This window comes from Bubalus kerabau, chromosome 21 (assembly GCF_029407905.1).
Source record: "Bubalus kerabau isolate K-KA32 ecotype Philippines breed swamp buffalo chromosome 21, PCC_UOA_SB_1v2, whole genome shotgun sequence".
In the NCBI taxonomy this organism is placed as follows: Eukaryota; Metazoa; Chordata; class Mammalia; order Artiodactyla; family Bovidae; genus Bubalus; species Bubalus kerabau.
Genome location: NC_073644.1, coordinates 7,177,568 through 7,189,628, shown reverse-complemented (window position 1 = coordinate 7,189,628; position 12,061 = coordinate 7,177,568). Strand labels below are relative to the sequence as shown.

Here is a 12,061-nt window from a genome sequence, read left to right as displayed (position 1 = left end):
TTTAGAGTTCCCCTCCACCCACCCCAGGCACTATTGCCTCACCGCATCCTGGTAGACTGTGGTTTCACCCAGACATGGAATTCCATTCAGCCCTGCCAGGGCATAGTGTCTACTAGGAAAAGTCCCACCAGGGTCGTGAACAGGATGAAAAGCACATGTTTTCACTTTGTTTTTGAAACAAATCAGATACTCACTCCCCCCAGCCGGCATGGGGAAGGCCACTTCCATCCTGAGAAAACAGATTTACAGGACTGGCCCCCGGGGCATTTCTGCTGGAGGAAGTGGTGAGCTGCTTGGATCACAGCCTCAGGTCTCAGATGTCTGTTTGAATCACCCCTGCCCCACTCAGGGGTGAGGTCTGGCCGCACCAGATAAATGGGCACCGTGGCCTCTGCTGCCCTTGGCGTTTCAGACACACATGTCCGTTCTCACCACTGACTGTGCCGCCCCCCTCAGCTGACCCCACAGGCTGGCCCAGGTGGTCCCACCACTGGTTCCCTACCTGTGTCTTTCCAGCTGGGTTGCCAGCAGGTCTGTCTGCCATTCACCTCTGTCCTCAAAGATGAGCCGGGCGGCGGAAGTTTAGGTTCAGTGATGCTAAAGGCTCAGTGACTGTGTCACTGGTGGGGCTTTTAAAAGTTTTGTGTTGTTTTCATTGAGGTGACAGAAGTTCAGTTCAGTTCAGTCACTCAGTTGTGTTCAACTCTTGGTGACCCCATGGACTGCAGCACGCCAGGCTTCCCTGTCCCTCACCAACTCCTGGAGCTTACTCAAACTCATGTCCATTGAGTCGGTGATGTCATCCAACCATCTCATCCTTTGTCATCCCCTTCTCCTCCCACCTTCAATCTTTCCTAACATCAGGGTCTTTTCCAATGAGTCAGTTCTTCTCATCAGGTGGCCAAAGCATTGGAGTTTCAGCTTCAGCATCAGTCCTTCCAATGAATATTCAGGACTGATCTCATTTAGGATGGACTGGTTGGATATCCTTGCAGTCCAAGGGACTCTCAAGAGTCTTCCCCAACACCACAGTCCAAAAGCATCAATTCTTCGGTGCTCAGATTCTTTATTGTCCAACTCTCACACCCATACATGACCACTGGAAAAACCATAGCTTTTAACTAGATGGACCTTTGTTGGCAAAGTAATGTCTCTGCTTTTTAATATGCTGCCTAGATTGGTCATAGCTTTTCTTCCAAGGAACAAGGGGTGACAGAGGCAGATTGTAAATCAGTTACAGCCAGTCCTAGTCTGTTGGTGCCCAATTTATTTTTGACTTGAATTTTACTAATGAGTTTGCATCATTTATTTGATATATGATATTCCTTATTGGGCTAAATGAGGGGAATTCATAACTCAGGACCCTAGGGGGGCAGATAAGCACACAGCATCTACAAGTACATCCCTGAAGAGCAGTTATGGTTGTATTTGTTTATAATGAATGTATATTATAAAATATGGTCTTTAATTTCTTCTTTATAATGAATATTTGTTCTTTAATGGTACCTGCATTACAGTTTTTACCTTATGAGCTATGGGGCTTTGGTGAAGCAGATTAACAGGCCAGAAACGATCATGTCCATCCTAAGGCTCCTCTCCAGGGCTAGGACCCCACACACCTGCAACTGCCCCCTGCTTCCACCCCTGTGTGTCTCTCATAGGCAGCCTGGTGGACGCATCTGGCCGCATCCTGGTCCCTGGGATCTATGGGCATGTGGCTCCTGTTACAGAAGAGGAGAAGAGGGTGTACGAGGCCATCGACCTGGACATGGAGGAGTACCGGAACAGCAGCCAGGTTAAGAAGTTCCTGTTTGACACCAAGGTAGGTCGCGCCTCGACGGGTAATCTGAAAGAGGAATGCTGAGAACCCGTGCTTTCCCAGCGCCTGGTGTGCCATGAGCTGCTCTTCTGCACATCTCAGAGCCGGGAGCACACGCTCATGAGGGCAGGTTTCCCTTTCAGGGTCCCGTCCCAGGGTCAAGATCAGCCAGCCCTTTTCCTGGGGTTCATCCGGCATGGGCCTTGGGTGGCCTGACTCACGGCCATGTGTTTCCAGTCGGTTTATGAGACTCAACCCCATGCCAGCCTCAGCCAGTGAGTTGAGCCTCCTGTCTATTTAGAGGTTGAGATAGGCTGAGATTATTTCAGTTCCAAGATCCCTAATTGTTCTTTTTTAAAATTTATTTAAAAAAGACAAAACTAGAGCTTTAGGGTTTAATCTGTAAATTCTCCATCACTGCCTCAGTGTAGTAAATAAGCCCAGAGCCAAAAGCATTGGCTACTGGCAAATCTGGGCTTCCAAGGCGGTGCTAGTGGTAAAGAACCTGCCTGCCAGTGCAGGAGAGATAAGAGACATAGGTTCTATCCCTGGATTGGGAAGATCCCCTGGAGGAGGGCATGGCAATGCACTCCAGTATTCTTGCCTGGAGAATCCCACAGACAGAGTAGCTGTAGGGTCACAAAGAGTCAGACACGATTGAAGTGACTGAGCATGCACACACTGGCCAATTTAGTTTTCTTTGTTTTCCCTTCTGCTTCTCCTCCTCCTTTTAAGAAACAAAAACCTGCTTGCCCCTTGCCCCTCCAGTGATGGGTCACTCTGGCTGGTTCCTGGGGAAGAACCTCCAGGGGAGGGAGGGACCCTGAACAGAAGTGGGGAGTTTATTATCATGAAGTGTATCTGTTCGCTCAGACTGGCTCTCTGGGGGCCACTGGCTTAAACGTCTGCAGATTTCTTTGATGGCTTTTCTGGAAAACAAAATGCATTTAGCACACAAGTTATCACTGGAATGCCTGGGGACAGAAATTTATAATTGAATCCCAGTTTTAACTGCAAACTTCAGAGCTGGTGTGATGAGGGGCTGTGGTCGGCGGAAGCGGCTCGGGCAGGTCTCGGGTCCTTGGGGAAGTCCACCTGTACCATCGTCCAGACCCGTCTCAGTAAGGAGGTGATAATTAGCTTGTCATGAGCGGCGTCACAGACGTACAGAAACTGATGACACAAGCGATACCACTCAACTGGGTTTTAATGAAACATTTTTCTCTGTAATAAATAATTTTATCTCATAGGAGGAACTTCTAATGCACCTATGGAGGTACCCATCTCTTTCTATCCATGGGATAGAGGGTGCGTTTCATGAGCCTGGAGCCAAAACAGTCATTCCTGGCCGAGTCATAGGAAAATTCTCCATCCGTCTAGTCCCTCACATGGATATGTCTGTGGTGGAGACCCAGGTAACCGCGTGCCTAGTTCTGTGCTGCGCCTGAGTGCTGTGCACCACAGTGTAGGGGGCAGTTCAGTTGTTAGCACTGAAGTATCATTCTTTTTTCCAATAGAAAAGGGACTGGAACAAATGTCAAGAAACTGATAGAAATTTTTGTTTGGTGAAAATCTCTCTGCTCAATTATATGCAGTTACAGTAGTCAGATAAGCGGCCATTTGTAGTTGGAGTGATGGGAAATTTTAAGATTAAATGGTAGACATGAAGGCAAGATTGGTTTTCCATCCAGATGGAGCAGCTAACTGCCTGCGGCTGGATTGAGCTGGAGAAATCTGCAGCCGCGGTCATCAGTTTGTCCGCGTTGTCTGAAATCCACTCTCTGAATGCAGCCATTTTAATGACAACGCTGTCTGGCGGGAGTTCAGTGTCTGAATTATCCACCAAGTGTCAGTTCGCTCAAGTTTAATGGAAAGTAGACTCTGAATAAATGCTCTCAGGAAACACCTCATCCCATCCCTTTCTGTCCCCATGTCGTGTCCCTTTTATTGCTGATTGCATCCACACACTCACTCCCTCCCCTCCTCCCTCCCCTCCTCCCTCCCCTCCTCCCTCCCCTCCTCCCTCCCCTCCTCCCTCCCCCTCCTCCCTCCCCTCCTCCCTCCCCCTCCTCCCTCCCCCTCCTCCCTCCCCCTCCTCCCTCCCCCTCCTCCCTCCCCTCCTCCCTCCCCCTCCTCCCTCCCCCTCCTCCCTCTTTCCTCCTCCCCCACTCCCTCTTTGTGGACTTACTGTCCCTCTTTCTACAACATATAGATTCCAGGAGGGCAGGGCCATCCTTCTTTTGCTCACAGCTGTGACCAGCTAGGTGCTGACCCAGCACCCAGAACGGTTCCTGCCACGTGACAGGTGTCCACTGACATCTGCTGAAGCCAAGAGTGGAAGGATTTTTTTGTTCTGTTTTGTTTTTGCCGTGTCACATGGCCTGTGGGATCTCAGTTCCCTAACCAGAGATTGAACCCGGGCGCTCAGCAGTGAGAGCTTCGAGTCCCAACCCCCGGACCCCTGGGAGTTCCCTGGAAGGACTATTTCAGAGTCTGAAGTTACTCTCGGAGGATTTCCCTAGTAGCAGCTAACAGAGCCAAGGGAAGCGAAGGACACTGATGACAAGGCTCCTTCACAGCTTAGCTCAGAACTGCTTTCACTTCTGGGAAACTTCCAAATGCATCAACTCAGTTCAGTTCAGTTGCTCAGTCATGTCCGACTCTTGTGACCCCATGAATTGCAGCACGCCAGGCCTCCCTGTCCATCACCAACTCCCGCAGTTCACCCAAACCCACCTCCATCGAGTCAGTGATGCCATCCAGCCATCTCATCCTCTGTCGTCCCCTTCTCCTCCTGCCCCCAATCCCTCCCAGCATCAGAGTCTTTTCCAATGAGTCAACTCTTCATATGAGGTGGCCAAAGTACTGGAGTTTCAGCTTCAGCATCGTTCCTTCCAAAGAACACCCAGGACTGATCTCCTTTAGAATGGACTGGTTGGATCTCCTTGCAGTCCAAGGGACTCTCAAGAGTCTTCTCCAACACCACAGTTCAAAAGCATCAAGTCTTCGGCACTCAGCTTTCTTCACAGTCCAACTCTCACATTCATACATGACTACTGGAAAAACCATAGCCTTGACTAGACGGAACTTTGTTGGCAAAGTAATGTGTTCCCCAAATAGTCATGAAGGTACTGATAAGTCCAAAGAGGGCAATCAGTCATCAGATGAAGTTATACTTGTATTATGTTTCATAACTAACAAAATTCCAAATAATCAGATGCTAACAGACATTGTGCTGAGGATAGGTTGGGGCGGGGCTGGGCTTGGAGAATCTAGGGGAGGAAGGGGAGTGAGACCCAGTGTTGTTCTCATTGGATGAAGCCCCCCGCTCACCCCCCAATCCTGGAGCGCCTGCTCACTCCAGGCCAGCCCTCCGGAAGACCTCAGGCAAAGCCCAAAATACTCAGATTTGTTGGGTTGAGGTTTAATTCGTTTCCTGATGAGAGATGACTGTGCATTCATAGTATGAGAGAATTACTTGAAGGTTTCTCTTACACCTGAAAATGTTACCTTTCAGGTGAAGCAGCATCTTGAATACATATTCTCCAAAAGAAACAGCTCCAACCAGATGACTGTTTCCATGGCACTGGGACTGCACCCGTGGATCGCAAATATCAGTGACCATCAGTATCTTGCAGCAAAAAGAGCCATCAAAACAGGTTGGGCTTAAGATATTTTGAGTTGCCAGTTTACCATGGGGGGTGGTGCCTGGTGGAGCAGTGGATAAGGCAGGTGAGATTAAAGCCTCAGTGTCATCGTCCTTTTTCTATGGGCTGTATTAGCATGCACAAGGCTCTGTCTCCTGAGTCTTCCCTATTACCTTCCCCATTTTACAAATAAGGCCTGAAGAGACAAAGTAATTTGCTGAAGGGCACCCAGCTATTAGTGGAAAAGCCAGCATTTAAGCTCACTAGGAGACTTGAATTTTGGGGAAAATGATGGACGTGAAAACCTCCAGTGCTCACGGAAATGATGGGAGTGTGGAAAGAGCCGCTCAGTCATGTCTGACTGTTTGCGACCCCATGGACTACAGCCCACCAGGCTCCTCTGTCCATGGGATTTTCCAGGCAAGAGTACTGGAGTGGGTTGCCATTTCCTTCTCCAAGAGATCTTCCTGACCCAGGAAATGATGACTAATATTTTAAAACATCCTTTTAAAGGCACAGCTGAAGCTGCATGAAAGTAAAGGAAATCCTCTGGGATTAAACATGAAGCAGCTAAGATTTAGTGGAATGAGCAAGCTGACACCAGGCTGCCCAGGAATTTGCTCTTCCTGGTCACAAGGCGCTTTGGGTATTAATGGTCTTAGGGCATTAATGGTCTTAGGGCACCAGGAAGCAGAAAACGAGAGCCTCTACATAAGGCAGGGCATTCTCCAGGAGCCAGGCTCACCCTGGAGGGATGTGTATATGTGTAAGCTTGACCCTCCTTGCTTGGGTTTTGGGTGAACACAGGGTCCCTCCATGAGAATGTTTAACCATGGACTCATCTTAGCATGGGTTTGGGTCTCTAATTCCCACCATGTATGGTCTTGTTCTTCCAAAGCCCTTGCTGGACTGCCTGGCTGGAGCAAACAGCCCCAAGGCAGGAACATGAGCTTCCACTGAAGCAGCTTCCTGGATATGAGCTCCTTGTACAAAATCACAAAATGCACGAGAAACTCAATTCCAGCCCATCTGTATCTAAAACCAGCGGTCCTTCTCCAGAAATGCAGAGTAGCTTTATTTGTAATTTCCTCCGTGGTGCCTCTTTTGACTTTCATACACACAGGATCCTGTGAGTAGCGAGCAGGGGATGCATGTCTGGGCCCTGTCTGCTGGGGGAGAAGGGATAGCAAGCCTTTTTTCAACAGGAATGGGACACTGCCAACAATTACAAAATGGGGGGCTCTCCTAAAGGCAGGGCGGCCTTGGGGGTCTGTCCAAATGTGAGACAGGAAGACACTGACACTTGTTTATATACAGAGGGGCCTTGGGGCATGCCCCTAATGATGGCGAGATGGAACTTGGGGTCCAGACCTCCTTGGTGCCCTCACTCTCTACCAGGATGGTCAGTCCAGGGACACAGACATTAACCATCACAGGACAAGTCCAAGACTGAGAGCTACATAATCGTCCCCGCTGCCGAGTGAAGAAAAAAGGAGGAAGGGTTAGGAAGATAAAGGAACTGCCACTGAAGAGAGGCATGTGATTGAAATGTCAAGGCCTGACCTACTCTTGCAGGGAAGCTTAGGCAGCTTAGGGCCTATCTATGTTCTGGACCATTCTGCTAACAACGTCCACTGTCTTTATTCACCTTCACACCTTGCTCTGTGGATAAGGAAGTCCTGGGGCAGATTCTCTTTTGTGATTTTGCTTTTTCATTTCTGCTCTGTCACCAGCAACTTGTCCTCTAGCCTGGAAAGTTTGAACTCATCTCTTTCTAGACCTTAGGATATCCATTAATACCATTTCCTGGAGTACCTTGCAACACCTACCGTCTTACTTGGGTTTCTCTTACCTTGGGCGGAGGGTATCTCTTCACGGCTGCTCCAGCAAAGCGCAGCCATTGCTCCTTATCTTGGATGAAGGGTATCTCCTCACCGCCGCCCATCCTGACCTTCGACGTTGGATAGCTCGTCTAGGCCCTCCTGTGCCTGCGCAGCCACAGCTCCTTGGACGTTGGGTTGCTCCTCCTGCCGCCCCTGGCCTCGGGCGTGGGGGCGTGGGGTAGCTCCTCCCACCTGCCGCCCCTGGCCTCGGGCTTAGGGGTGTGGGGTATCTCCTCCTGGCCGCCGCCCCTGACCTCGGACGCGGGGTAACTTCTCTTGTCGCCGCCCCGACCTCGGACGCTGGGTATCTCCTCTCGGCCACCCCCCCTTACCTCGGACATGTGGTAGGTCCTCTCTGCCGTTCCTGTGCCTTCGCAGTCTGGTACTCTCGGCCGCTGCCTCTGACCTCGGACGTGGGGTAACTCCTCTCGCAGCGCTTAGCGCGCCGGTCGCACAGCCTTGTCTAACTCAATGAGACTAAGCCATGCCCCTGGGGCAACCCAAGATGGGCGGGTCATGGTGGAGAGATCTGACAGAATGTGGTCCACTGGAGAAGGAAATGGCAAACCGCTTCAGTATTCTTGCCTTGAGAACCCCATGAACAGTATGAAAAGGCAAAATGATAGGATACTGAAAGAGGAACTCCCCAGGTCAGTAGGTGCCCAATATGCTACTGGAGATCAGTGGAGAAATAACTCCAGAAAGGATGAAGGGATGGAGCCAAAGCAAAAAGAATACCCAGCTGTGGATGTGACTAGTGATAGAAGCAAGGTCCGATGCTGTAAAGAGCAATATTGCATAGGAACCTGGAATGTCAGGTCCATGAATCAAGGCAAATTGGAAGTGGTCAAACAAGAGATGGCAAGAGTGAACATCGACATTCTAGGAGGAACCAGCGAACTGAAATGGACTGGAATGGGTGAATTTAACTCAGATGACCATTATATCTACTACTGCGGGCAGGAATCCCTCAGAAGAAATGGAGTAGCCATCAGGGTCAACAAAAGACTCCGAAATGCAGTACTTGTATGCAGTCTCAAAAACCACAGAATGATCTCTGTTCGTTTCCAAGGCAAACCATTCAATATCACAGTAATCCAAGTCTATGCCCCAACCAGTAACGCTGAAGAAGCTGAAGTTGAACGGTTCTATGAAGACCTACAAGACCTTTTAGAACTAACACCCAAAAAAGATGTCCTGTTCATTATAGGGGACTGGAATGCAAAGGTAGGAAGTCAAGAAACACCTGGAGTAACAGGCAAATTTGGCCTTGGAATATGGAATGAAGCAGGGCAAAGACTAATAGAGTTTTGCCAAGAAAATGCACTGGTCATAACAAACACCCTCTTCCAACAACACAAGAGAAGACTCTACACATGGACATCACCAGATGGTCAACACCGAAATCAGACTGATTATATTCTTTGCAGCCAAAGATGGAGAAGCTCTATACAGTCAGCAAAAACAAGACCGGGAGCTGACTGTGGCTCAGATCATGAACTCCTTATTGCGAAATTCAGACTTAAATTGAAGAAAGTAGGGAAAACCACTAGACCATTCAGGTATGACCTAAATCAAATCCCTTATGATTATACAGTGGCAGTGAGAAATAGATTTAAGGGCCTAGATCTGATAGATAGAGTGCCTGATGAACTATGGACTGAGGTTCATGACATTATACAGGAGACAGGGATCAAGACCATCCCCATGGAAAAGAAATGCAAAAAAGCAAAATGGCTGTCTGGGGAGGCCTTACAAATAGCTGTGAAAAGAAGAGAAGTGAAAAGCAAAGGAGAAAAGGAAAGATATAAACATCTGAATGCAGAGTTCCAAAGAATAGCAAGAAGAGATAAGAAAGCCTTCTTCAGCGATCAATGCAAAGAAATAGAGGAAAACAACAGAATGGGAAAGACTAGAGATCTCTTCAAGAAAATCAGAGATACCAAAGGAACATTTCATGCAAAGATGGGCTCGATAAAGGACAGAAATGGTATGGGCCTAACAGAAGCAGAAGATATTAAGAAGAGGTGGCAAGAATACACAGAAGAACTGTACAAAAAAGAGCTTTAAGACCCAGATAATCACGATGGTGTGATCACTGACCTAGAGCCAGACATCCTGGAATGTGAAGTCAAGTGGGCCTTAGAAAGCATCACTACGAACAAAGCTAGTGGAGGTGATAGAATTCCAGTTGAGCTATTCCAAATCCTGAAAGATGATGCTGTGAAAGTGCTGCACTCAATTTGCCAGCAAATTTGGAAAAATCAGCAGTGGCCACAGGACTGGAAAAGGTCAGTTTTCATTCCAATCCCAAAGAAAGGCAATGCCAAAGAATGCTCAAACTACTGCACAATTGTGCTTATTTCACACGCTAGCAAAGTAATGCTCAAAATTCTCCAAGCCAGGCTTCAGCAATATGTGAACCGTGAACTTCCTGATATTCAAGCTGCTTTTCAAAAAGGCAGAGGAACCAGAGATCAAATTGCCAACATCTGCTGGATCATGGAAAAAGCAAGAGAGTTCCAGAAAAACATCTATTTCTGTTTTGTTGACTATGCCAAAGCCTTTGATCACAATAAACTGTGGAAAATTCTGAAAGTGATGGGAATACCAGACCACCTGATCTGCCTCTTGAGAAATTTGTAAGCAGGTCAGGAAGCAACAGTTAGAACTGGACATGGAACAACAGACTGGTTCCAAATAGGAAAAGGAGTACGTCAAGGCTGTATATTGTCACCCTGTTTATTTAACTTATATGCAGAGTACATCATGAGAAACGCTGGAGTGGAAGAAACGCAAGCTGGAATCAAGATTGCCAGGAGAAATATCAATAACCTCAGATATGCAGATGACACCACCCTATGGCAGAAAGTGAAGAGGAACTAAAAAGCCTCTTGATGAAAGTGAAAGTGGAGAGTGAAAAAGTGGGCTTAAAGCTCAACATTCAGAAAACGAAGATCATGGCATCTGGTCCCATCACTTCATGGGCAATAGATGGGGAAACAGTGGAAACAGTGTCAGACTTTATTTTTCAGGGCTCCAAAATCACTGCAGATGGTGACTGCAGCCATGAAATTAAAGACACTTACTCCTTGGAAGGAAAGTTATGACCAACCTAGATAGCCTATTCAAAAGCAGAGACATTACTTTGCCAACAAAGATTCGTCTAGTCAAGGCTATGGTTTTTCCTGTGGTCATGTATGGATGTGAGAGTTGGATTGTGAAGAAAGCTGAGCACTGAAGAATTGATGCTTTTGAACTGTGGTGTTGGAGGAGACTCTTGAGAGTCCCTTGAACTGCAAGGAGATCCAACCAGTCCATTCTGAAGGAGATCAGCCCTGGGATTTCTTTGGAAGGAATGATGCTGAAGCTGAAACTCCAGTACTTTGGCCACCTCATATGAAGAGTTGACTCATTGGAAAAGACTCTGCTGCTGGGAGGGATTGGGGGCAGGAGGAAAAGGGGACGACAGAGGATGAGATGGCTGGGTGGCATCACCGACTCGATGGACGTGAGTCTCAGTGAACTCCGGGAGTTGGTGATGGACAGGGAGGCCTGGCGTGCTGCGATTCATGGGGTTGCAAAGAGTCGGACACGACTGAGCGACTGATCTGATCTGATCTGATCTGGAGTACCTTGAAAGTTGAGTACACAAACACTGAGATATTCAGGTAATAGTTGAGTACAGCTATTTATTTATATGTTGATTACAAATAAAAATAAAAACAAAAGAAGTCCTTCTTTCCCAATAGTTAATTCATGTAGCAACGATAAAAGTGGGTACACCATCTTATGGTACTCCTGCTAAAAACGCATGACTTTTTCCGATCATGAGAAAGCATTAGACAAAGTGCATCAGACAAAGTTAATCGGGAGGACATTTTATACAACAACCGATCAGCACTCTACAAGAGGGTCCAATTCAGAGAGGAACAAATCTGTCACAAGCCAGAGGGGACTCAGAAGTGATGACAAAATGCATTGTGGGAGTCTGGGCTCAATCCTGGAACAAAAAAAGGGAAACGTGGTATAATTTCCTTCAGGCCTGAGTCTAGCTATTAATAACAATGTTACCCCAATGTTAATTTCCTATTGTTGATAAATGTACAGTGGTTGTATGTTAACGTTAGGAAAAGTAAAGGATATATGGGAACTTGGTACTAATTTTTGCAACTTCTCTGTAAGTATAAAATTAGTTCAAAATAAAAACCATTTAAAATACATTAAAATTTTTTTCAACATTTATTTATTTTGGGCTGTGCTTGGTGTTTGTTGCTGCTAGGACTACTCTCTAGTTGCGGTGGGAGGGCTGTGCACCGTGGCAGCTTCTCCCGTGGTAGAGAATGAGCTCCAGGCGAGCGGGGTCTAAAGCAGAGGCTCAGTAGTTGTGGTCTCCGGGCCTAGTTGCTCTGTGGCACGTGGGATCTTCCTGCACCAGGGACTGAACACGTGTCTCCTGCATCGGCAGGCGGATTGGGTTTACCACTGAGCCACCGGAGAAGCCCCTAAAATATATATATATATTTTAAGTACATAACTGTAAAGAAGACAACTGTGGTTTTCTTCTTGACTCTTTTGATGATTTTAGAATGTATTTTATGTGGAATCAAGAAGCTTTTTATCCTAAATATCAAATTTTTAATTTTTTTTTTTTTTTTTTTTTTTAAGGAAAGACAAAGTAAGCAGTACATTCGAGGAGATTACTTGGGGTG

At 47.3% G+C, this 12,061-nt stretch overlaps 1 protein-coding gene across 1 annotated transcript in view; it reads left to right on the top strand.

The window, feature by feature from the left end:
* Positions 1–12,061, top strand: part of CNDP1 (carnosine dipeptidase 1) — a 30,023-nt gene that overhangs the window by 16,388 nt on the left and 1,574 nt on the right. Inside the window, exons 9-11 of the mRNA XM_055558863.1 lie at positions 1,662–1,822; positions 3,070–3,234; positions 5,337–5,478. Coding sequence (XP_055414838.1) covers positions 1,662–1,822; positions 3,070–3,234; positions 5,337–5,478 — 468 coding nt within the window. The remainder of the gene's footprint in view (positions 1–1,661; positions 1,823–3,069; positions 3,235–5,336; positions 5,479–12,061) is intronic.